This window comes from Harpegnathos saltator, unplaced genomic scaffold (genome assembly GCF_003227715.2).
Source record: "Harpegnathos saltator strain DR-91 unplaced genomic scaffold, Hsal_v8.6 scaffold696, whole genome shotgun sequence".
NCBI classification, from domain to species: Eukaryota; Metazoa; Arthropoda; class Insecta; order Hymenoptera; family Formicidae; genus Harpegnathos; species Harpegnathos saltator.
In genome coordinates, this window is record NW_020230533.1 from 290,940 (window position 1) to 317,894 (window position 26,955).

The following is a 26,955-nucleotide window of genomic DNA, read 5'->3' on the forward strand; positions in this document are numbered from 1 at the left end:
TTTTTCAGCACTGAGGAGATATCGGCATCATTAATCTTCCTCGCTCGACGATTTGTCCGACTTGACTTATTGTTGAAGCGAAGATCTTATTTATTAATCTCTCTCGCTCTCCGCGCTCTCTTCCGTCTAGTATCGTTGCTACTTTCCGTCGCGATTTTTCACACATCAGCCGACCGACTAAATGGCGCAAGTCGTGCGAAAACACGATATAAAGCTTTATGAAACTTCCAGTTCGCGAGGCTGCCGACGCAAACGGGCAAACGCTGTCGCGCGCGCGCGCTAATCGATCCGCGTACATACGCAGAAATACAATATATTATATACATGCGACAAGCTTTCTCGCATCTAACCTAATCCTCTGTGTCGGATGTCCGGTGAAAAGAAGTCGCGCAGGTACGGTCTCGGCCCGGATTGGGAGGAGGAACGATGAAAAAAGATCGTAATGCGGCGGCGAAGCGGCGAAGAGAAGAGGAAAATATCCGCATGGGTCAGCCGAGAGAGGCTTAGACCGCGGAGAGATGCCCGCTCCAATATCGGCTTTCGGGATACTCGAGATATTTATCTAATGTCTTACATTTTCCGCAGGGTTGCCCATTCAAATTTCCATTCATGTCTCCTCTGCGGGAAACCCGTTTCCCCGGATTGCGCCGCTCGAAAAACGACCCCGAGCGCTTCGATCCGCGCCCAAGCTCGCTGAAATATCCGCGCCTCGATCATCCAGCCGCGCTGATGAGAAACTTAACAAGAGAATTAACGGCTCCGATGCGCGCGCGCGCGTGTGTGTGTGTGATTCCGTAGATGACGTAAAAATAGAGGTGCGAAGAATTCAACAATTTAGCTCCTTGAAGCTCAGCCGGCTTATCGTCGGAATCATTGAAGCAATCTGAGAAATATGTTGTTACGCGGAAATAACAACCCTGTTAGTGTAAGTGAATTTACACTAGTTTAGTTGCCCGGAGGCCCGACGAAGACTCGGTTGCAGGGGCAGATAGCTTCCTCCTGTGGAACGTCTCTACTTAGTCAATTGCTCCCAATTATCCCGGCGACGAAAATTCAGCGACATTCCTCATCACCGAGTCTTCGTTCGCTCTTCGTTCGACTGCACCAACACAGACTCTCTTCCCCGTGTATCATTCTGAAAAAATATCGATATATCAGGTGTGTGAATTAATTCGGTCCATCTGGCGGTCAATTGCTGTACTATGTAATTTTCTAACCTCTAACGTCTGCAAAAGGCTTTATTTTCTTGTTTTGATATCCGGCAATAATATTCAGTTGATAAACGTTTGGGTTTGTAACAATAACATCGTGTTTATCTGATTCGAAAACGTCGAAATTCGAGCCGAAAAAGCATCATTTCCGGCAAGTTCTCACTTCCTGTTTTCACTTGAAGAAAACAGCTGCCGAAGCTCATCGAATGCTCGTAGAAGCTTATGGTGAAAGTGCTCCCACCGATAAATCATGCAGAGAATGGTTTCGACGTTTCAAAAGTGATGATTTCAGTGTCGATGACAAACCTCGTCCAGGTCAGTCGAAGAAGTTCGAGGACGAGGAGGAATTGCAGGCGCTAATCGATGAAGATCGCAACATGAGCTCGCGCAGTTGTTGAATGTTGATCGATCAACAATTTCTGTGGGTTTGGCAGCCATGGGAAGGATTTACAAAGAAGGAAGATGGGTGCCATATGGGGACTGAAAGAAAGAGACATAGAGAGACGAAAAGCCATGTCTGAAATCTTGCTTGCCAGGCAAAAAAGAAAAGTATCTTTTGCATCGTATTGTGACTGAAGACGAAGAGTGGATACATTTCGATAATCTCAAACGAAGGAAATCCATTAGCGATCCAGGAAGACCACCCACATCGATACCAAAGCGGAATATTCACGGCAAGAGAGTAATGCTCTGTATATGGTGGGACCAGAAGGGTGTAGTGTATCATGAACTATTAAAACAGAGCCAAACCATCACTACCGAACTTTACCAACAACAATTGATCCGTTTAAACAACCCATTGAAGAATAAGCGGGGCCGGAATATGCAAAGAGACGTGACAAAGTGATCTTCCAGCACGATAATGCTCGGCCACACGTTGAAAAGATTGTGAAGACCACCTTGGTAGCACTTGGCCGGGATGTTTTACCTCACCCGCCGTATTCACCATTCGACATTCATCCATCCGATTGTCACTTGTTCAGATCGATGGCACACGGGCTTTCGGACCAGCATTTCAACAATTATGAAGAAATAGAGAAATGGCTCAGTGAATGGATCGCTTCGAAGGACGAGTTGTTTTTCCATTCACGGAATGTAACAACCGCCAGACAGATGGGAAAAAATAATAGCAAGCGATGGCAAATACTTTGATCAGTGTAGTTTTTCATGTTTCTTCATACTAAAGTCTTTTTTAGGAAGAAAAAAACGGACCGAATTAATTCACACACGTAATAAGATATTTGGTGCGCATACCTCACACACACACACACACACACGTCAAGTGGGTGATGCGTTGCAAACACACAGCGACACGGACACTCACGTGTGTGTGTGCTCGATTTTTAACCGTGCAGCGATTTTTGCCCCTTCCACAGTCATTTCTCCCGCTGCGACATGATTCGATAGAATTCGACAGAGTCGCGGCGCGCACCGCGCTTCGATCGACTCGAAAGCGCCGTTAAGAAACTAATTGCCTCTCCGACAAGTTCGAGCGTGGACGATCGTGGACGCGCGCACATTAATTAAAGTGAGCGTCGATTAAGACGAGCCATTTAGAATTGCTTACGAGCCGATGTCGCCTGCCTGGGTGCTGCGCATCCACACGGAGTTTGCAACGCCGCGCGCTGCGAAACAAGATCGCTAGGTGCGCTTCTATCTTTCCCGGATTTTTCATCCGGCCGCGCGCGCGCTGAATAACGACACCTCGGCGGTTGAGTTATCTTACAGAGATATCGCTCCGGCGTGCCCTGCGTTACTTATCACAGATAACCGCTCAGTACTTTGAGAGCCGCTCGTGGCAACGGTCATTCGCTCAGTCATCGATCGGCACGGAGCGATTTTCGCTGATTCGCGTGTCGCCTCGCTTGTGTCCGGACTTGCCGCAATATCCGACGACGATGACACCGCGCGATCGGAAGTTCGCGACCATGCGATCCTGATAACGGCGAGCCCGAAGTGAATAATGAGCGTGAGAATGTGGGCCGCGTGCGCTCGCTCCGCCTGACTCGGCCGCGCCGACATAAGAGGAAGAATCATGGAGAGACGATCGATGATACGTCGATACCGCTGCGTTTGCTCGCTGATCGCGTGGGCGGCAATTTTGTCGCTCGCGAGTTGCCAGAGCGTCTGTCCCGCCAGGTGTTTGTGCCATCTCAGTCAAACGCCCAGGAGCGTGATGTGCTCGAAGCAGGGACTGCAGACGTTCCCTGAAAATATCAGCCGCATCGTGAGTATGCTCGCAAATTGGTCCTACCTTTTTCCTTCCTGCTTCGTTACGGTCACGCTGCTTGTCGCGCTGCTTGTCAGATGCAGCCTCGGTCCTCAGTTGCACCGCTGCGTTCTGCTGGCTGCTTCAGCAGAACATGCTGCATCAGAGGTGAGAGAAGCTTGAGAAAGATGGGCCCAGTCGGGCTGATGAGTCACCACATCGACTGACTGAAGTGTGCAAATATTTACGTGCAATGCTGAGATTTGGTGATTAAACTTTCTACGACCTTTCATACCTTTTTTGGTTTTACCACGACTCCAGCCGGGCTCCAGCGGAGTTAATTAGACTCTATCAGTAGCCTGTGCGCAGAAAATGTGCCCATATTGAGATTAATCCTTTTGCGACAGGTCGAGCACTTGGACCTGTCGAGCAACTTCTTAACTGAGGTCAGCGAGGATGTGAACCGGTTGACCGAGCTGATGTACTTGAACCTGGCCAAAAATCAGCTGACTTCGCTGCCGGGTAATCTTGAGAGGCTGGAGAAGCTTCAGAGACTAGACCTCTCGGAGAACCACATCGAATCCGTGGCAGCTATTGCTTCCGTCAGCCAGCTACCGTCCTTGGTGTTTCTGTACGTTTCAAGGAATCCACTGCCCGCCTTGGAGGGATTAACCAGCGATGTGCTTCGAGTGATGGACGCAAGTCGCTGCCGTATGTGTATCTAAATAATCATACATGTAAAGTATTCATCGCTGCATGAGCGCTACTCATCTCAACTCATCTCAACGACGATCTCTAGAATTGTCGTATGTACATGAACAAGTTTATTCATCAGCCGAGTAAATTGACTTTACGCTGAGACATGTACCAGATGAAACTAACAGCTAACTTTGTGAACCGCAGTTGTTAAAGAGCTAAGTAACGCGTCCTTGAGCGGACTGTCAGCGCTGAACAATCTGAACCTAGCGGGAAATCCCTTGGTGAGCATCAGGAAACCCATCAGCGCGACTTTGAGGTCGCTGGATATGTCCGACTGCAACCTGAATATCTTAGATCCAGACACCTTCCTCGGGCTCTCGGTGCTGGAGGAGCTACGATTGGTCAATAATCCCGCGTTGGTCTATTGTACTCGGTAAAAAGGCCATAAATAATCCACTCCAACCGTGTGTGCTCGTGTGTATTAGAAGCAGCTATTGAAGAAGTTGCACGGTACTCTGCAATGATCCGTCCGAGCACACAGCGTCGTGATCTTATGAGTTGAAGGAAATTTGGCAGATCTCTTCGTTGCAGGTACACGACCATGCAGCACCCGAGGCTGAAGAGGCTCGACGTATCGAGATGTAGACTCGACCGGCCCGGTCTTCATGGTCTCCCGTCGTTGACGTACGTCCGTCTGTCTCACAACGCAATCAGCATGCTGCCGGCTCGCATTTTCGCCAAGAACAAGCAGCTGGTGCAGTTGTACATGGACGTGAACCACTTGCAGAATATAAATATCAGCACCTTTGAAGGCTTGACGAAGCTTCAGATGTTGGATCTGTCCATGAACGGCATCAATTTCGTGCACGAGTTGGCGTTGCGCGAGAACATAAACCTCAAAATCCTGAATCTTTCCTACAACGAGCTGCAGACATTGCCGAGGCTGACGACGACCACCATGTCGTTGGACGTGTCTTTCAATAAGATTAGCAAGCTCAGGGCGAACTCCCTGGAGGACATGTCGAGGATCAGGAACTTGATTCTGAAGAATAACGAGCTGCAAGTGCTACCGCGCCACCTGAAAGCGGAGACGCTGAGGATACTGGACTTGCAAAGGAATAGGCTCGTCGGGCTGCACAATACAAGTTTCGTCGACTTACCGTCGTTGCGACAGATTGACTTGTCAGGTAGAAACCTTCGGACATGCGTCCACGCGAGGCCCGAAAGAGCACGAAAGAGACATCCAATTTCGGAAGACCACTTTTCGTACAACCACACGTCTTAAAAATGTCTTAGGGTGTGGGACATCTTCGAAGCAAAATCGGGAAGTAAAAATGATAATCAAAAGTCGAGAAGTAAGTAACGACCCTGACCATCGTCGCGATCGAAAGAGATTTCTTTCTGCTTCACTTTAGGCTCTCGCTTCGTTACTTCCGTCGACAATTCCTCGACTCGCACATTACGTCCCTCTCTCTCTCTCTCTCTCTCTCTCTCTCTCTCTCTCTCTCTCTCTCTCTCTCACACACACACACGCAATCGTTTGATCCGCAGGGAACCGTTTGACGGAGGCGATAAACCCCGACATATTCGACAGCAATCCGGTGTTGTTGGCGGTAAATCTGGAGGATAACCCCTGGCGTTGCGAGTGCACGCAGCTCTACATCACCTATCAGTTCTTAACGGATCCGTCGGCGAAGACCGCAGTGTCCACTCTACTTTGCCAGAGCCCGGCAAACGTGTCCGGCTACTCGTGGGAAGCCGCGTGTTTCGACGTATGGAACTATTATCTGCATCCCAGTCAGCATAAGGCCACCTGGGGAGTGGTAGTGGTCGGCATACTCATCGCCTTCGTCTTGTTCGGCAGCGTGGTGTCTATCCGACACACCATACAGATGAAACGGAGAACCCGCGAGCAGATGCGGCAGCTGGAAAGAATGGAGGCCATCGAGAGATCGCGATTTATGCAGGCGAGGTAAGAACTTTCGGCGGATCACGGCGACTCGCTGATTCTACCGCGAGAATCGCGCCAAGGCGGGGGGGAGGGCGGGGGGAGGGGGATGGGGAGGACAGCTCGCTCCGCAGCGTTCGACGCGAGATCGATACTCACCGGACGATGCCTCGACGACGACCTCGCGTCGCGGCATGCGTGCCACGAAATTCACGTTTCCGCAACAGCCTACCTGTCGCAACGCACACCTGTCGCACGGCCTGTGCTGCATTTTCCGAGAAATGCAGTTGCATGATCGCGACATTGCGCGAGCAGATTCCGCGACGGAGAGAACTGCGCCGAGGTAAGGCCATGTCGAGAGAAGTGCCTATCTGCAACGGATAAAACAGGTATCCATCCTACCTGTTAGAACCGCAACCGACCTTACGGCACAGATTTATATTACAATTTCGTAAGCTGGTACATGCAAACCTCGCCGGAGGAAGCTTTACCGACGCGGCCGCATCCTTGCGACCTGCGCGGTAGGCCGGCGCCGCGAGGAAACTTAAGCCGGAGCGCAGGAGCGCCGCGTCTGCGCTCGCCGATCAACCAAGCGAGTTCTCGAGTTTGAGTTCGCGTTAGTCGCAAGATCACGACGCGAAAGAGTGAAGTGATGCGTCAAATGTGAATATATATTTTCAGAAACCAGCGCGCCAACGAAGACGAGCAGCAGGAGCGCTCGGAGCGCTCGGAGCGCTCGGAGCGTCCGGCCGAGCCGAGGATTCATCCTCTGGAATTGATCGGCCCGCCCACCTACGAAGAGGCGGTCCAGATGCCCAGGCTGGTGCGTTCGATGGACGCGCTGAACGAGATCGTCGTGGAGAACGGCAACGTGAACGTGATCATGGGCTCGGTGGACAATCTACGAATGAAGAAGAGGAGAACTCGCCGAGCGAGGAAGCGGACCCAGAGCGAGGACGACCTGCTGAGGAGAGAGGAGCGTCGGCATGTGCGGCTCCGCAGGGAGAGGAACTCCATCGGCAACATCCTCGACGCGGATCAGCTGCAGAGCAACGCGCAGCCGAGGAACCACCCGAGGACCACCCCGGCGCGCAGGTCCAGGAGGCACAGCGTCGCGCTGGACGAGTCCGTCGAGTCCAGCAGCGGCAGGGACAGGCCGAGGCCGCAGACGCCGAGCGCGAAGAAGAGGAAGAGGAAACAGCTGGTCCGTGACGAGCACGTGACCGACGACGAGGACTCCGACAGATCCGGCGTCATCAAGGAGCTCAAGCGAGAGCCCAGAAGCGGCTACAGGGAGTCGACCGGGAGACGCGAGTCCTGAGGTCGCCTCAACCGAGCCGCGAACGCGCCTTTCATGTATATTCTAAGCGGCACATATAAGTAGCTATGATATTTTTAATAAAATCGTACGGGAAGAGGAGGGACTTGCGGATTTTCTTCAGCGTTTCCATTGCACTCACCATGGACTTTGTCCACATGGACTTCGTCCACGCGTGTCTCGCGTCGCCAAACGACGCGTAGCTCTCTGATCGGGGTGCTGAGGCTGGGTTCTCATTGGCCGCCTGAACTACGGCAGGCAGGAATCCGTTGATCCTCCGTGAAGTTTTTCTTTTTTTCTTTCTTTGAAGAGGACCGATGAAATATGTGAAAATTCCACATTGAAGAATGTTTGCTTGACTGCTTTGATATATTTTGTGCCGTTTCGGAGAGCGTCCGGTAACCGGCAGCCTCGCATGGATTTCGCCGGATTTTAAGGTGCATGGAGGTCGGAAAATAAATAAACGAACAATACGTAACAAATAATAAGTAATTAGTGAATCTCTCTCCGCACGCGCGCTCTAATCAGCGACAAAAAGTGCGGGAAACCGACCGGCGTTGCCAGCTACTGGATGCTTTGTCCTGCGAGTTCCTTCACTTTCTTCTCGCGTCTTCTCTTTTCCTCCTGCGAACCACGTCGATCGCGCATCTGACGCTGAATCAACAGCGGCACGTCGCCGATAACGCACACGTGGCTGCGCGATAACGTCCTGGCGGCTCGCGCGCGCTCCTCTCGCGCAAACCGGTCTTTTTCTGTGTTATGTACCCATCTATTATCGCCCGGGAGAGGGTTAACGATCGAGCAAATGACAAATGAAACGCAGCCGCCGATAGCACAAGATTTGCTCTGGCTGAGCAAAGCGAAGGTAACAGCGGGCGCCTCTTCCTGGAAGCTCGCCGAGTCTCCACCCCGTCCGAGATCCTAACTGTAATAACGTCAAATTGCCGGTTCGAATGTAGCGAGGAGACGCGCCGGTCTGAAATTACGGTGATTTCTTGTCAACCTAAAGAGAATTAAAACGCAGACCTCGAGATTACAGTCGCGGGCTCACCGTCCATCACGTCGGTCTGTCATTTGCGGGAGAGAGAGAGAGAGAGAGAGAGAGAGAGAAAGAGAGAGAGGCGGCATATGTAACACGCACAGATTATAAATAATTAAGTTATTGAATATTGAGCAACATCCAGAGATAACGTAGAACACTCATTACCAATTCATTACAGTATACACAATTAGATAACGTTAATAGCAATTACGTTCGCCCTCCTCCTCGTTGGCCGGCTCGACGACGAGAGAGGAAAGCACGTGGAAAGTTGCTGCGATTCTGCTTCAAGCTGCCTGCATGCTCCTGAAATTGGCGCGCAGCTGATGGGACATTGGCACGAAGCGTATACGTATTTGTTCGTTAATTGCTCCGCGTTAATTGATCTCTTTCGCGAAAATCGGCGATCTCGCGTATCTCGCCGCGGTTATCTCGCTTTCTTCAGGCGCGGCGTCATCCGCGGAATATAATTACGCGGCCGCTGCGAACAATGTGACGCCGACGTGTATCCAACGATACGGACGAGGGGTCGAAGATCACGCGTGACCGTGATCAACATAAGCGACGATATCAACAAAAAAATAACACTCTCTTTTATTGATCAAAGACTGGACATATAAATAAAGTCTTTCAATCTTCACCGAGCCGCTTACCTCGCCGCGCTCCTGCCTCCCTCCGTGAAACTTAGCGTTGGGAACGGCTCGATCTCTAGCGGGGAACACCGGGCTACCTTAAAATTAAAATCATACACGCCGTGTACAGCATCTCCGACACATTTGGCTTAAAGAATCGTACGTAAAGTGATAAATCGATCGCGACCGGTGACCGATAAAATGCGTCGTCGCGCTCCCCCCGGCCCCGTCCCGACCACTCGAATCATCAGACCGACGTCTGTCCACGAAGTGTCCATCGTACCGCACATACATGCGTAGCATCTCGTTCTCGTACTCTCGAAATTTCTCGGAGTGAAACCCCACTCGGAAAGTAGAGCGACCGGCGGCGGCGGCGGCGGCGGCGGCGGCTCGCTCGAATTCGAGCGATTTTTCACTCGGGCTCGCGCGGATTCTCCGCCCCGCCGCGCCGTCGGCCGAAGAATACTTTCACTTCGAAATTCGGGAGCGAATCTCGCGTACTCTCGCGACACGGCGATGCGGAAGCATCTCGTCCGTGACTTTTACTTATCCGGCTCTCGGGAGAAAGACGGACGCGAGTTCTAAACTCGCGCGACGAAATTACAGCCCACCTGTTTACGGCCGCCTGGACGGCCCCAGGACGTTGACTCTCAGGGCGTTTGAAGGTCCTCAAGAGAAGGTGAGACCTTCTCTTGAGAGACAGTTCAGCGACATTCACTCAGCGAGATTCGCGATTTCGAGAGAGCGGCGGTGAATTTCCACCGTGTCGCGCATCGAGCGAGAAAATGCCGTTCCATTGTTTCCGCTGCTTCTCGACAAGACCTAGACCGCGGGAAATTTGGAGAGCAGATCTCCGACACTAATCTACGTTGCGTGCGCGACGAATAAACATGTCGGTCCGTAATAAATTCGAAAGCCGCTCTCCTCCCCGCGCGGCTCGCGCTCGCGCAGGAACGCGCGCCTCGGGACAGGGGGGATCGCGTGTATCCGCTACGAAATAACACAATAACAGATTATTACATACTTTGCGCGTTCCTTCTGCGACGTGAATAACGGGGAGCCCCGTGGAACGTCCGACCGCGCGGTGTCAAGTCGTCCACCGAGCACTCCCGTACTTCGTAACTCTACACCGCAGGCCAAAGGCCATTATTCATAATTGGTAGGCTCGTCGTCTCGTTTGAATTGCAAATCTCCTCGCGTCTAATCGCGCGTACTTAAAATGCGGCGTTAAAACTACGAGAGAGGTACGCGCTGTCGCGCTGGCAAACAATCCGCGCACGCGGATCTCCGATCGGAGAAGAAGACGACGGCACCGGCCTCGTCCTTGGCAGGCCGCCCTCGGCGCGGAGCGCCGCCGACGCTTCGTAGAAAAAATATGGCAGAATACGGAATGCTCCCTCGACTCACTGACACGCCTGGCGTCGGCTGGCTGCGAACGTCACCGTGATCCTCGCCTCGCGATCGCGATCCACCCGGTCGCGAAATCTCCCGGAGCGGAATTTCACTCGGCGGCGGCGGCGGCCTCTCCGAATCCGAGGGATTCCTCTCAGCCGCCGCGCGGAGCGACTTCTCCGCTCGAAATTCGAGAGTGAGTCCGACGCGCTCCGCGACACAGAAACTCACGCGTTCGCGTTAATCGACTGAAACGCACTCGCTCATACGGGCTCAGACTCTCTCGGAGCGTGAAACGTCCGCTCTCCTGCAGCACTTCGCTACTGCCGCGATCTCCAGCGTCGCTTTTCACTCGTTCCGGCTGAGACTCCGCTCCTTGCGGGGGTCCCCCCCGGTCCCCCTCCCCTCCTCCCCGCCCCCGCGACCTCGCCGCGGCGGATAACGCGCGGGTTCTTCTCGCAGGACGCGCGAGATCCTTTAGGAAGGCTGACTAGTGCACCAGCGTGATCCTCGAATTGCGTCCCTCCACAAGGGACCCAAGAGTCCCTACGTCGCCGCGTGAATGCAGAGAGTGGCCCCAGGACGCGTCGCGTGTTTCACCGATCGAACGAAGAAGAGGGGTAATATAGAACGAGTCTCGAGCCTCGAGGAAATGTCGCGAGGTGTCGAGGAAGTGCCCACGAGAATGAGAATGAAGCGTTTGATCGAACACAACCTGGGAATTTGAATGCGATTTGTGTAGATGGTTCGTAGCGTCGAGTATTTGTCCAAGTGTTTGGATCACCGCGAGGTGATCGGCCGAGCGGCGACGACGCGACATTAGGGGCGGTCTGCAAGACGCAAGATTCTCTCATCAAGTATATATATATATATATATATATATACATATAGCACGTATTTCGTGCTATTGTCCGATTGTTCAACGAAGCTGCCTGAAGTTACATCCGTACAAGCCGCCTGTCGCACACCCTCAGCTTCCTGCCGAGCACACGGCAGTGTCCTTTTATCGCCGCTGTCGCGGGGGCCACCGATCATCCCGGTGATCTTTCTTATTACGAAAGTCCATCGCGCGAGGACGCTCTCCCTCTGCCCCGCTCCCCTCTCTCTTCCTCTGCATATCGAGCCTAGGAACAACGGCGTTATAAATCACGTCCGGGGTATGTGGTTCGTCGACCGAGAACCTCGCCCTCGCTTCTCGCACTACGTACGTCTCTCCTTGTCTCTCCTTTGTCGCTCGGCGTACGAACACGTCGGTCGATCGATGTGACATTCGTTATCTCGTGTAGACTCTGTTCCTCTCCTTCTCCCTCACCCTCTCTCTCTCTCTCTCCTCTCTCTCTCTCTCTCTCTCTCTCTCTCCCTCCCCCCTCCCATCTCTCTGTCTCCTCAGGACACTGCGTCTTCACGGCGTCTTGACTAGATTTTCACCGGCCATCGTTCGCGTGATGAGTATGGGCGTCTTTGGCACACTGTCGGGGATCTCCTGCAGGGTGATCCTCACTCTTTGGGCCCCAGGGCTCAGTGGGGGTCCGTTGGGCTGCGAGTCAAGCGTCGCCGGCCCGTTGTTCGTCGCCGTCGACGACGGGGAGGGCTGCACGGGGCTCGGCCGATCCGCCAGGAAGTTCTCCTTCAAGGAGTTCACGTCCACACGGGGTCTGTCCTCAACTGCCTGCTCTTCTTGGGGGGTGATCTGCTTCCTGGGTGGCTTCACGGGGTCCGGGTGGTCGACGGTGGTGCCGTTGAGAGATCGCGGTGTCTCCTGGGTCTTCTGGTCGTCGCTGCGAATCTTGTCGGGCCTCGCGTCCTCGTCGGGAGCGCCCTCCACGAGAGGAACGCTCTCAGCGTTCCCGTTCGAGGCGATCTTCGGCTGGACGGCGTTGCCGGTGTCCGGTAGGAGGGACTTTTGCATGTCCTTCAGCTCGGTGCCGTTCTCCACGTCGTCTCGCTTCCGTTTCTTTCGGCAGAAGTCGCCCTTGTACGCGGCGAAGCCGATCAGCGCCGCCAACACGGCGAGCAGCACCGCCAGGACGACGTACGAGCCCATTCCTTTCTTAGACTGCTTGGAGGTGGATACCTCAGCCAGCTCGTCGTTCAGGCTGTCCACCTCGGCCTTGACATTGCCGGATTTCGAGCCGTCGCCCGCGGACCTCATCACCTCCACGCCGTCGGCGATCGAGGCTGACGTGGCCTTTCTCGTCGCGTCGCCGGTGACCTTGTCGAGGTCGGCGCCGACTACGTGGCTCGTGATCGATACAACCGGTTCCTCGGTGGCGAGTTTCGTAGACACATCTAAGAACTGCTCTTCTTCGAGATTCGGTTCCTTGGTCTCCGGCGGTGCCGCAGTAGCGCCGAGGAAACCGGCGATACCGGTGACGACGTTCCAAAGAAACGAGCCCTCGTTACTGTCGCCTTCGGCAGGATTGGTCCTCTCCTCGTCGTAGCCGGCTCCGGATCCTTCGCCAGAGGCGTCGTAACCATCGCCGGACGCCGGGTAGAATAAAGAGTCCTTGATCACCTTCCGCGACATCTCGGTCGTGGCCGACTGTTCCTTCCTCTCTTCGCTGTCGAAGAAGATTTCATCGTCGTCGGCGGTAGGCAGCAGAGAGCTCGTCGTCGTGCCGGTGGCCTCCTCCGAGGCCTCGGTCGACTCTTTCGTGGCGAGCTCGAGGAGCACGGAGGACCTCGTGGTAAAGTCCGAGGACACCGCCGGGATGGGTGTCTCCGCCTCCGCCTCTTTCGGCTTCTCTGACGAACCGTTGTGGACCTCCACGTACTCGTCATCGTCGTTGTCCTCCTCCTCCTCCTCCTCCTCCTCCCCCTCTTCCGTTCCCATCTTTATTCCCCTCGTGCCCTCCGTCTCCTCCTCTTCGGCGAACTCGTCCCATGCGTCCGAAGCATCCCCGGATCCTGCGTCCATGCCGGAACCCTCCGGCTGATCGTTTTGCATCTCCCGGTCCTGCTTCTCCAGGCTGCAGATGATCGTGGCGCTCGGCTTCATCAGCGAGGTGCCCTTCATATTGCTAGGGCCCGCGCACACGACCTTCTTCGACATGGTCACGCCTCTGTGCGCGACGAGGTCGCGGACCTTGAGGGTGGCGCAGTTGCACTCGAGCGGGTTACCGTGAATGTCCAGGTGCCTGAGGTTCTTGAGGCGCATCAGCGCAGGTGGCAGCTGCCGGATGGCGTTCCTCCGCAGGTTCAGGCTCCGCAGCTCGGTCAGGCCCTCCAAGGACGCCAGTTCCAGGTACTCGATGCGATTGTCGCCGAGATTCAGGCTCCTCAGGCTGCTCAGGTTCTGGAAGCAGCCGCGTTCAATTTTACGTAGCTCGCCGCCGGACAAGTCCAGATGCCTGAGGTTGTCCAGCTTGCTGAAGAGGCCTGGCGTCAAGACATCCTGCGCGACCGGGGCCTTGAGGAACTCCAAGTCGTCCGTGTCGATGTACCTGACGTCTTTTAGCTGGTGGCACGACGCCACCGTGCTGTTCTCCAGCTTGCAGAGTCCGTGGCTCCATCCCGACTGCTGCAGGAGGATCAGGAGGAACGACAGCAAGGGCGGTGCCGCGCGCATCTTTCAATCTGATTTACCTGCAACAGCAAGAGATCTCGCATGTGGATACGATAACGCTGATAACGCACGCGTCGGCCGCGTTTGCCGCTCGATCCCCGCCTGCGAAAGCCGCGCGGTTTGCCGCGCGTCACGCGACGAAAATGTGCATTGAACCGAAGACGAGAGCGTTACGCAATCCCCCCGCGGCGCAGCTCTTCGAGCGCGACATGTGTTGTTGGCGGAGCCAACAACGTACGTAACAAAAGCAAAGGAAAAAGAAACGTTCGCGCGACACCGAAGCTGTCGAGGCGTGTTCGGACGTCAGCTGGCCAGGCCGAATTTCAACGTCAATGCCCAACTGTCCGACTAGTGTGAAAAATTAGCGCGGGTTTCACAAAAGGATATCCTTATAAATTCCAAATTCCTACTTTGCATTCCTAGCTTGCTCTCCTCCTCCTCTTCTCAGACTCTCTCTCTGCCCAGGTCTCGCGAACCTGCCTCGAAGACACACGCATGCACGCGCTCACGGCGATGATGAATGTTTCCGAATGTTAACAATGCGCCGCGAAATGGAGGTGAGCGCCGTGCGCAGCGAGATGGCCGACGTGCGACCGAAAGGAGGTCACCGCGATAGGTGGAAGAGGACTTTTAAGAGTTCAATTGGACGCACGCACTCGGCCGGCGATTTGGCTCGAAGACGCCGAGAGCGGGCGCAGATCGCAGAGCGTATCTATCGCGATTAGGCTTGCCAGATGGCCGGGATTTCCGGGAATGTCCTGGAATTTTTAAGCTTGTCCCGTGTTCCGGAATTTCAGTCTTTTGTCCCGGAAAATCCAGAATTTCCACCAAATCATAATCATAACATTCATGTTTCTAACTGGTACCGGAGAGAAACCTGAGAGCAGTCGTCGCGATGCGACAGGGCCGAAAAATTCGACGCGTCCCCTAAGAAAATTGATGTCAACCGAGCCATTCGCGTGCTAAAACAAAGAAGAGAAAAACAACTTCTCTTTGCTGGCGCTTAATTCACGCATTTGTTTCTTGCGAGTACGCAGTAGCATGTCTTGGCCGTCTCTTACCCCCCTGTCTCTCAAATTTAATCAAAATCCTCTAACAACCTATTTTTCGACCATCGCCGAAAGAATGTCCCGGAAATAATAATTTCGCATCTGGCACCATTAATCGCGATACCGCACGATCGAGCAGAGCGCAAAACCGAGCGACATTACTCACCGGCCGGCCGTTTCCGACGGGAAGTTTCGCAACGGACCGACTCGGGACCTGTTGCTTATTGTCGCGTATCTATCGCGCCGTACCTTGTAACACCCTCGTAACCGCGCGCGCGTAAAAGATCGTCATTTCCACGCTCCGCGGCTCGGCTCGGTGCGGCGCGGCGCGGCGCGGCGCGGCGAATGAAAGTCAAACGTCCCGCGGCTCGGACGCCAATGCGCCATTATCTAATGGCGTAATTAGTACACGCCCAGCGCGCCGGTGATTACACGGCGTGTCCTGGCACCTGCGAAACATCCGAGGCGATCGCGCACCGCGGGGCCGTCTTCGACGTGCTGAATCACACGACGCTACGCCGATCGACTGAACCAGCCATCTAGGCAATTCTTATCAGCGCTATTGTTATCATTGCCCCTCGGCAATCGTCAAAGTGGGGCCCGCAGATAAGAGGCGCGGTGCGCTTCGTGCGATGGGCTAAGGCTCAATCCGTGAAAAGAGAGACACGGCTCGGCTACGTTACTCTTAACATTTCTATCGGCCGTCGTAATAACTCCGCGCATCGCTCGGCGAACGGCGAATCTTGTATCGCGTGTTGAAAGGTTATCCTTGTTTTCCTATTTTTTATTCTCGCGCGTTTTCTTCCAACGCGCCGCGAGGATGATGTAGAATTGCAACTGCGTCTCTGAGACGCGACGACCAGCGTCCTTCGTACGCGGAAAATATAGTTTTTGCGAAAGCAAAGCTAAGAAAAAGTAATTGCAGAACAAGCGGAATTATCAATAAGTTTTTCAGGATTTTTTATTCTAATATATGGCCTCAAGAGGATTCCTCTAAGATTAAGATTAAGAGGAAAATGTTATAAACACATTATTTCATATTATTCTTAAAGTTACAGGAATTATATGTTATATGTATAGTGCGGATCTTATTGATTGTAATATAAATTTCCTCTTATATACACAGATTATTTAATCGTTTTCTAAGAGAATTATTATTTATTCTTACTGTACTTTATTCTTACTGGTTATAATAATTAATTAAGAAAAAAATTATCATAATGTATAGCGGGAAAAGATATATATTTATGGATGTACTTCGGGCTCCAGTTCTACAATAAGTAGGCACGAATGAAATAACATCATCATAACAAACAAATTTCCAATCAGTTTTGTTATGGACTTTATAGCTACAAAGATGTTCATCATAACCAATTGTATGAAACATACTTAAAAGAAAGAATATATTGTTCAACTTGTTGCGATAGATTATGAACTGTATTTGATCAAATATCGGTAAATTATCTTCGTTATATGTTACAGCAGCACACATATCTCTTTTAAAAGTATTCCAAATATTCTGACCCATGAAGATTTTATTCGTTCATGTCTGGAGGTAGAGCATGACTGAACGAAAGAAGCCGACGTTCAAATCGACATATTCCTCTTCATGTAAGAGGAAAATTAATTGATATAAGAGGAAATCCTCTGGAAATAAGAGGAAAATAGTTAGAACGTCTAATAAATTTTCGATGAATGCTTCACTTTAATCGCTTTGTCGAAAGAGGAATCCTTTTTCTGTAAAAGGCTTCGCTTGGAATATGGGACTATGGGAAAAATCACTTTACAAATAGAATACTTGTTTTTTGAGTGTGTAAAAGACGCGGAATGTAAGAAAAGGTGATGTATGGAATGTAAAAGAGACGCACAAGTCGATCTTTCGATACGTACGAGACATGACCGGATATCGATCCGCATTTCGAGATTCCCGAAGAAACGATATATCGTCTTCGCTGTCGCACAAGTCTCAGCTGACGTGACGAAAATCCGGCGCGGCGGGAAACGCGTTCCGGTAACGCGGCCGAAAACATGGCGGCCTAAACACTCAACTGTTAACACCCGATGTTAAGGCTCAGTTAAGATAACTGAGAGCACACAATTGGCCGATTGCGAGTGGAGGCCGCCTGTTCTTACGACCGACTTTTCATCTGTGATCCACCACGGAAAACTCGGCTACACCGACGAACTTCTTCCCGGATAATCTTCAAGGGAAAACAAGACAATCCCATTGGAGCGATCGAATTTTCCATTCAGTGCCATTCAGGGCCGAATAGAGAGCTCGGTTGTAAGAACGGAAAGATTCCTGCAGCCGGATCTTTAGTCGGTCAGTTTCAATTACTTTTCGTCATTTCCGGTGGGAACCTCAACCGCAGCTTTTAACGCAGCTGAATGTTCGCGGTCGCGCGGACGAAGATGTTTCTTCTCACTATCGAATTTTCCTCCGCTTCTGATTCGGTCGCACGAACTGACGATCTTTCTTTTTCTCAATCAACCGGCGTGTCGCCGAGTATAGATTGACCCGAGGCATTCCTTATCGCGATTGACAGGCGGAATGATTAAAGCAATCGGCGGCAATGAAACATGAGAACGCGCGTCAGTGTATAATTTATGCGCGAGGCGATATCGCGACGGTGTTCTGTGCAAATTCACGAGGCGCGTCCGGTCTGCGCGCAGTCGCGGACTAGAACGAGGAAAGTTTACCGGCGTAGAAGAGGCAGTCTCTTTTTCGTCACTCCAAAGGCCTCTTTCGAGCGGTAAACCGGCACGACGAGCGTTCTATACATAGACGGAAGAACGGAGGGCGCGAGAAGTTTCGGCATGTTATTTGCATTATTTTGCATACTGCTGGCGATGTCCGCGGCATAAAGTGACGTCATCGCCGCGTATAAACGGCGAATAAAAGAAGAAGCAGGCCGATGATTCGCGCTCCCGGATCGTGCGACGAGCGTTCAACTCTCGCACTCACGCGCGCGCGCACGCACGATCGATCGGCCGATCGATCGATCGATCGATCGACCGACCGACCGACCGGTCGATCGCAAGCAATCACGTTAATCGACAGGCTACACGCGCGGTATTAAACGGCGCGTTTCTTGCGCGTAAATAACTCCTCCCGTGGGATCGGCCTCTCTTTCTCCCCCCTCCCCCCCCACGCCTCCTCCTCTCTCTTTTTCCCGCCTGTCTATCAGTGAGATAGCTTAAATAATGGCCAGCATTGACTGGAAGGAACCTAATAAAAGCACCGATAAGCGGCTATCTCGGTTTCTCGCGCTTGCGTAACCGGCGAGCAGTCCCTCGCTCATGATTCGCGGCGATTAATCGACGAGACGCGTGGATGCAATTTTCCGCTTTCTACTCGGCTTGGAATCCTGCTTGAATTCGAAGGCCTGAATCGAAGGTGAGCTCGGCTGCGGCCGTGTTTAATCCCGCGTCACGGGAGACACACGATCGTCTCGCTTTCAAGTGTCCGACTCTCTTCAGAATCGCTATTCAGCGACGCAATTTTACTCGCGGGGCAAAGGGCGACTGAGGAGAGAGAAAAAGAGAGAGAGAGAGAGAGAGAGGCGCGCAATGCGGGCGCGAACCGCTTCCTCCAACTTAAGGGGACTGGAGGGTCAGATTACGGAAAAATCGTGCTTGTTTTTGATAATGATTTTGTGACGAACTGAATAAATGTGCAAGAATGAAAATTTTACATATATTTATATAACATATGAAGAGTAGAAAAATTTTGTTTTCAAACAAATACTCATATAAATATACGTCTTAAATTAAATTACTTAAATTTTAAACGCGTTTTTCTCGAAATTTTGTTCTTCAACTTTTTGCAGTGATTCCTCCGAAACTGAGCTTCGTATCGATTTGAAATTTTTAAGCAACAATATTTGTTCATGTAACTCTCAGGTGAACCATGGACAATTCCGTCAAAATATTTCATTTCGAGATATTAATTTTTTTATTGTAAAAGAACTGAAAGATTTGAATTTTTTCCTAATAATAGCTACTATTTTGTTAATTTTGTTCGATTTTTTTTCCTGCGGTTCATCGGATAATGATAAGCCTCCTCAAAATTTCTAGCTAAAATTCGCTCTGATCGGACCACTGAGAGCCGAGATATTACTGCAAAACAATAACTTAAAAAAAAAAGGAGAGTATATTTCAGCTGTATATATCGTATATTTATACGAGTATTTATTAATAAACAAAATTTGTCTACTCTTCATATTCTACTCTTCTGTCTACTCTTCAAATTTGTCTACTCTTCATTGTATAACTATACCTAAAATTTTCATTCTTGCACATTCCCGACTAGAAATTTATCCCATGGTCCTGATCAGGTTAACCTCATTTGGACATCAGGTCTCGATAAAGTAATACTATCGGATCCTAGTAAGTCATGTAACGCAGCGTGGATATCAGGACCTTAGTAAGGATTCATAGTCAGGTCCTTATTGAATTACCTTATGGAATCCTTATTACGTTTCTTTTCAAATTATGGTTCCTGATCACTCGCCACAGCTATTTTATTGGGTGATGACATTAGAAATAAGAAATGACACACTGAAAATTCTTTCATGTCATTTCCAAATAAAAAGATATTTGCATGAAATAATATTTTAGGTCGCTTGAGCGTACTTGTAAAATGTTTCGGAAAAGAAACATAAAATGTATATCACAAGGTATCATAAAGTATCACAAGGTGACATAAAGTAGTGTTAAAGTAGTGTTAAACAGAAAAGTTGCATGTCACGTTAATTTTACAACTATTTATTGATTGCTGAAGAAAGGATAGTTTCTACAGCATTTTACAAATATATTCAAGCGATCTGAAGTGTTTTTTCAATGCAAACATCTTTATATTTGGAAATGACACGCAAAAATTGTTTTGCTAAAACTTGATAATGCAAATCGTATTAGGTACAATGAATAAGACCTCGACAAGGACCTGATTACCTGAACCATATTACATCATACACTAAGTTGGTACATTAAGTTCCTAATGTGAACCCAATCATTATAATCTTATAAAGTTCTTCCTTACTCATTTGCCGTTAGGACATTATAAGGACTGACTTACTTAGGATTACCTCTTATTCACCCTATTAGGTTCCTTATCAGTGTTAGGTGAACCTGATCAAAATTTCTAGTCGGGTTTATTCAGTTTGCCGCAAAATATTATCACAAATTATTATCAAAATATTATCAAAAACCAGCACGATTTTTCAGCAATCTGACTCACCAGTCCCCTTAATCCCCCCAAGCACACGCGATCTCCCGTGGGCGCACGACGCGCGTAAGACGCGCTCGGTTCGTTTCGCGCGCGGCCGCGTGGGTGGCGGCAGGTCATGGCCAGTAGGTCCGAGATCGCGGAGGACGATCCGCTATTCTTCGTACGGGATCCGCAGCCACGCTCCTGCGCGCGGGCGGCGATTCGCGGAGGACGACTTCCTGCACACGGGGAGCGCTCCGCGAGCCGCCGAGATTTCGCGGAGCGCACAAAATTCCGTCGCTTGTGTCGAAAGCACGCTTGTCTCACTCGAGCCGGCTTCCGGTGGGAAAGAAGCGACTTGCGTGTCGCACCCGATGGAGGACGAGAGAAAAAGCGCGGAGACACTTTCCGCGGGAATCGCGACGGCGCGGGCGCGGTTTCGTTGGCGCTTCGCGAAACGCGCTGAAAGACGCAGGAGTCGGCCGTAAAACGCCGGTCGGAGAGTAACGTTGCGTTTATATGTTACTTCCCCGCCGTCAGTAGCGCGCCGTGGCAATTAAATTTAATTTCGCGACTCACGATGACGTATCGGGGTGAATTATATCCGCCTCCTCTCCCCCCGCGCGCGCGCGCGCCCGATGTGGCGTTTTAATCGGAGAGACTTACGACTCGTTTGCTCAGACGTGGCCTCAGCAGCACCGCGCCCTCGATGGCATCTGCAACACACACGAAACGCACAAATGAGCTGCCACAACGGGCGTGCACTTTAGTAGAGCGCAATATAGTAGCGAGCTGATCGGCCCTGATCGAGATCGATCGGATCAATAAGCTCGCCGTCGCCGGACCGGCGATATCTAATCGGCGATAACTCTCGTCCGGTGCGAGCGAGCGAGCGACAAATTCGCTCGCTGACGTCTGCGCGAGAGGTTTACGCGGTGAAAAGAGAAACCTCGATCTTGTGTGTCCTGGGGAGTTCGTTTTACGTAGATTATAAACGAATATAATTCGCTCAAAACGGTGATTAATTGACAGTCATGTTTTCTACTCGCATATTCTGTCCTTAACGACCTGAAAGTATCATGGAAGATAATAAAAAAATACGCGAGAAAATAGTTAAATATAGCCAGATGATTTGAATTATTTGTAAGAAACGTCGATGCGACATATCTTTGATCATATGATGTGAACGTCGAAAAAGATCAAGGGGGGAATTACATGCGGAGCAGGCTGTTTTCGAGGTTATCTTTACGAATTTTTTTTTCAGAAACGGTAGGATCGATGGATTTGAAATTTTGTATTCATCAATGTTCAAAGTAGAAAATAAATTTGTTACTATCTATATGGAAAGTATACGTAAAACTTTAAACGCATTTATCTGGAAATACCATTTTCTTAAATTGCCGACACGATTACGCAAAAACTACTGAACCGAATAACTTGAAGTTTTTACACAATATACTGTAGACATGTAATTTTCGCCCCTGCCTCTAACACAGTTATATTTTATTTTATTCATCTTTTTAAACATGATTACAAGTTAAAAAAAGTTTCATTTTCGATGCTTTCTTTCTGTAAAGTCATTATTTTTCCAAACTTGGCTTCACTGCCTTCATTTTGATACGGACTATATAATGGCAACTGTATATTTAAAAATCTTTCTCATTTTTCGTTTCAGAGTAGTGAAAGATCCGGACATTATGTCGACAGCAAACATAGAGCTCACAAACGAAAGACTGCATTTTTATCTGTAATTACAAATTGAATCGGTTCTTGTGATTCAATGAAATTTATTTTATACTTTGAACATTAATGAATACACTGTAAAAATTTCAAGTCTGTTGATCCTACCGTTTCTGTTAAAAAATTCATAAAAATAGCCTTGAAGACGACCTGCTCTGCATGTAATTCCCCCCTTAATATATTTCAACACGATCCTTCACATTCCCTGACACATTCGCGCATGCGCACGCACACTCGCTTCCATGAAACATTAATTTAATAATAGTTAGCATCGGAACAACAAAGGTAAATGGAAAAAAAGAATATGTCAGTGTCAATGAAGCTTTGTCGGTTCACCAACAAGTAACACACGACGAGTGTTACTTGTCGTGTTGCCCGACTGGAAAAGAGTGGACTTTCTGAAATGCAAAATCGCGCCGTTTTACTTTTCACCGTCGATTCCTGTGCATATGCATGTGTGACCGTCTCTCTTTCTCTCTTACTCGCTCGAACGGCACATATAATTTGTCATATTACGCGAGCGGCTCGCGAGCCGCGGAAAGAGCTGTTTACGACGTGCCGCGTTTCGCGAAGAGCGACGCGCGTTCACCTCCTCCTCGTCCTCCTCCTCCACGCGATAATCCCGACTCTCGGACCGTTCTCTCGCGACGATTTGTTCGGCCGGCCGTTAAATCATTCGCCGGGATTTCCCTCGTCGAGACGGTCACACTTTCGTTCTCGTTCTCCTATTGCGCAAGAATTCGTCCCGCGGATTTTTCCCTCGTCGTCCCCCTCCGCCTCCCCCTCTCCATCTACCGCACTGACTCACTTTCCACGCAGACATGAGATTTCTAGTCCTTGACTTTCCGCAGCTGGGTCGTCATATATTTATTTGCGACACGACGGCGATTGTCGTTACGACACGTGCGCCTATTTCTCCAGATTTCGTCTTTTTTCTTTTCACGAGAACCCTCATCTCTCGCTTTCTCTCTCTCTCTCTCTCTCTCTCCTTCTATTCGCGCTTTCACAATCGCGCCGTTGCAAAATGCCTTCCGTTCGCGCGCGTACCCTCGCAACTCGTATTCTCGTTATATTCGACACGCCGGCTCTCGGGTTCAAGGGTCAACGGCGATTACGACGCTCGCGTCGTGGCGTTACGTATTTTAATGGCGTTTATCGTTATCAGCGCCAAGTGCAATTTCTTCGTTTTGATCGAACCGGTAGAACATTTTATGCTGTACACGCCGCCGATAATAACGCATAATGATCCGTGTAGAGGCGGTAAATGTTGATGAACGACTGAGCTGCGCGATCAACAACTGAGAGAACGAACGGGATGTTTTGCACAAGTGGAGGAGCCTCGAAATACATGGAACGACTGGAGCATGCGGGGTCGAAACGATAGTTGGCGCATAAAATAAACGAAATCTTGTTTCCCGGAATTTTTATTCGATATCTAATTATATATTGCGAAGCGCGGGGTATACAGTTATATAATATATTTTAAAGAAGCGCTGTGGCGCACACACACACACACACAAAAGGTATTAAGTAAGACTCTCATGATATTCCACCACATTTTTAAACGGGAGGAAAGTCTGTCAGCAAAAGATCGTCGCTAGATTTTAGCTGCAATCGTTTCTTTTTCATCCGCAACAGCTCATCGTCCGATTTTTTCTTTTTTTTCTTAATATGGCAACTGTATCGAATGTTGTTTCTCCGTTTATCTCACTCGATAACGACGACGATCAAATAAAATTCTCACGTTGAAGAAAAAGACGTTGAAGAAAAGTCGTGCGACACGTCTTTTATTTAATTTTGCGACTGACTATCCATCGCCCCTTCCTGAGAATCTTTCCTGCGGACAAAAGAAAAAACTGTCCCCAGTAAGGGACGCTTTGTATGCGCAAGACACAATGGCGATCACGCACCTCGCGTGAATTCAGCAGGAAATTCGTAACGAGCGAGCACGCCAGGTTTGGTCACGGCTCGCTTTTTGCCGGCTCCGTTCTTAACGGTACCGGCCGCGGCGCGTCCTCGTGGTCCAGTTCACCACGTGTTTCCAGGAGAGCCCGGCGATACGAGGCGTCATGCGTCGGGAGGTCGTACACCTCCGCGCAACAGGGAGTGTGCGGAGAAGGTACCTGCGAAACTCCTCTCGCTCGTATACTTCCGGCGAACTCGAACGCTTACCGAATTCCCGGGGTCTACTGACCCCGGTCAATCCTATTTATCCTAATTTATTCCGCGACCTGTTTCGCACGCAAGCAACCGAGAGAGAGTCCCCGCCCCGCGATCGCGACCTGTCGATTTGCTTCCTTCGAGACGCTCCTCGGTTTAATTAAAATAATTGACTCCAGCCTTTCGTTCTTTCAGCCGAGGCTCCTGCTGTCATCCACTGCTGACTGCGCATCTGTAGAGAATCTTATTCCTTCGTTTAATACACGCTACTTCTCTTCATGCCTTTTTTCTTTTTTTTTTTCTAATTCTACGATTCATTTCTCGCCGATCGATAATCCCAAACGTCGGGGAAACGCACGGGGTGTGCACGCGAGCGAAACGAAACGGGGGGTTTTTCTGTAAGATCGCGCACATACGCATGCACAAGCACGCACTCACACGCAGCGGCGCAATTAATCACGCGCTCATGAATAGACTATTATTAGCAGACTAATATCATACTGTCGCTGCTAACGAACTCTCCTCTTCGCCGTAACAACGCGGCGCATCGTGTCCGCGGAATAATATGCGTCATGCAACAACGGCACACTCCGGTCGATTGAAACGTTTTGCAAGGTTCGTTACTCCGCTGAAATAATCGGCACTTTTATCTGCCCGGCCGACGGAGAACGAGACTCGCGCGCTCGATCGATCAATCGCGGCGATCAGAAACGCCGAGCATCGATCTGTCATTAGCCGCGCTCGCGCGCACGTGCGTATAAATAGCAAGCCGGTCGTCTCTCGCGACACACGCGAGACGCTTCTTCCTCCTTTTCCCTCGTAGCCGAGAAATTTATCTCGGGTGAATCCGCACCGATTCACTCTGTCATCATCCTCGTGATCAAAGTGCGCGGGTAATCAATGATACACCGCGATCATGTAACCGCGTCGTCGATCGCCGCTCCACCCGGACTGGACTTTGATACTTAATGCATGTACTTAACGGCACGTAATTCCGTCTCGGGCAGCGCGCGCGCGAGACCTCGCCGGGAAGATTCAAGGTAACGACCAAATCCCCGCTTATCCTACCTGAGATTGCTCGGCGAGTCGCGCGCGCGCGCGCGCGCGGACACTTGCGAGTGTATGTACTCTCCAAAGTGTACAATCCGTGTGCAATTCTTCGTTGATTATCGGCGAGGCACTCCTTTCACCGGTTCAATCTACCGGCATTTCTACCGATCCGCTTGAAGAGAGCGGGCACCTACAGGTGTCTTTTCGCGATGTATTTACACGCCTGTTACTTCCTCGAGGCGAGACACCTCGCTCGTGTGGATACAACGAGTCGAGAGACAATCAGGAGTAGGAGAAACCAAGCGGGTCACGCGGAGGTCTGCTTAATAAATCCAGCGCGCTCGGCACGAAGGACCGCCGTTGAGCAGTCTTTCCCAAGAGACAGCGCCTTGCTCAACACTCCGCTCCACGTTGGGACGTGGACTGTGTCGAGCAAGGTACTTGCCCGATATATTTTGCCGATTGCTTCAATCGGTTATTCGGAGAATCGTTTTTTCGAGAACAGTTGTCCAGTTTCAGGTGTGCGATCGAGCCTTCGATCCTTGCAAATACCTTGCAACTCATCGAGTCTGTCGGAAATCCTGATGAGAGATCCATCAAGCGCGCCAGACGCATTTAACCCGACGTTCGGCAAAGTCCGCTAATAAAGTCGCGTCAGGATGAATTTGCAGCTTTGTCGGCCGACGAGTCGGCGGCCGTGATTTGTTGACCGTCGCCTTTAGACGCTCGCCCGTGTCGGCGATAAAAAAAAGAGAAAAAGCTTACTCGGAAGAAGTGTCCCGGCGACGCGTACGCGAACTTGAGCACCCGGTCGCGATACGCGCGATACGCGGATGGACAGCGGCGGCGAAATTCCGGTTCCGGAGAAATCGGAATACCGTGACGAATTACACGAAAAGGAACGTCCGCGAAGTCACGCATGACTCTTCGGGCCGGCGTTACTTTGAAGTCATCGATGGACAATGGCGATAACGCGCCCGGCGGTAAACGGAACGTTAATTGCTTCGGAGCGCGCGGCGGCGGTACGAGCGCGCACTTTCGCGTGTGTCAAGAGTCCCCCGGCCGGATACCTCGGAATGTCGCTGTCGTTTGCTGATCGACAGATACCGCGGAAATGTATTACAGAGTCCCGCAGAAGTGCGTTTATCATAGCGATCACGCGAGAACGAACCGCGCAGGTTTCACTCCGTCGCAACCTACATTTCTTCCGTTTTTCGCGCGCGCGCGGATCCTCGCAGCGGACGCCGCGTTGACACTGTCCATTGAATAGAGATGCAACAATAAGTCGATAATATCGAAATATCGATATATCGAGAGACAAATATCGAATACTTATCGATATGGTAAATATATAGAAAAGGGTACACCTCTTTTTTTTCCTTTTGAAATATGTTATAAAGGATGAAATTCTGAGTGATTTTTTTTCTAATACATATTATATGGGGGTCGCTTATTGTTTCTGAGATATTTGACTTTAAAGTTTTATAATTGTACGTTGAAGTATATTTGAAGTAGACAAGCAGTTTTCATTCACTTTAAATATAGGAAACAGTACATATAAGCGGGAGAGGGGCTCCGTCCCTCCCCGAACAAATCCTAACCTAACCTAACTTATTGCATCTTTATATATTTCTGGACATTGTTGAAAAAAGTTCTCTTAAGATCTATCACCTGGCTCAACTTAACTTATTATAATATCTGCAATATAATTAGGTTAGGTGTTGTGGCTTTTAA

General features: G+C 50.4%; 2 protein-coding genes across 4 annotated transcripts in view; one reads left to right on the forward strand and one right to left on the reverse strand.

Moving 5' to 3' along the window:
• The first annotated feature begins 3,005 nt into the window (after positions 1–3,005).
• LOC105187747 (insulin-like growth factor-binding protein complex acid labile subunit) lies at positions 3,006–8,024 on the forward strand. The gene is made up of 6 exons (XM_011148732.2): positions 3,006–3,438; positions 3,828–4,131; positions 4,324–4,552; positions 4,711–5,306; positions 5,671–6,091; positions 6,749–8,024. Exons 1-6 carry the CDS (start codon positions 3,247–3,249, stop codon positions 7,386–7,388), a joined length of 2,382 nt encoding a protein of 793 aa, XP_011147034.1. The 5' UTR covers positions 3,006–3,246; the 3' UTR covers positions 7,389–8,024.
• A 970-nt stretch (positions 8,025–8,994) lies between these two features.
• wdp (Leucine rich repeat protein windpipe) overlaps positions 8,995–26,955 on the reverse strand; it is a 34,643-nt gene continuing 16,682 nt past the window's right edge. For 2 of the 3 annotated variants that reach the window (XM_011148737.3, XM_011148738.2), the window contains exons 2-3: positions 20,938–20,987; positions 8,995–14,033 (exon numbers count right to left, since the gene is read on the reverse strand). In XM_011148737.3, coding sequence (XP_011147039.1) covers positions 11,851–14,016 — 2,166 coding nt within the window. In that variant the 5' untranslated portion in view covers positions 14,017–14,033; positions 20,938–20,987 and the 3' untranslated portion in view covers positions 8,995–11,850. The remainder of the gene's footprint in view (positions 14,034–20,937; positions 20,988–26,955) is intronic. The other variant, XM_025305438.1, reaches the window with a different exon arrangement.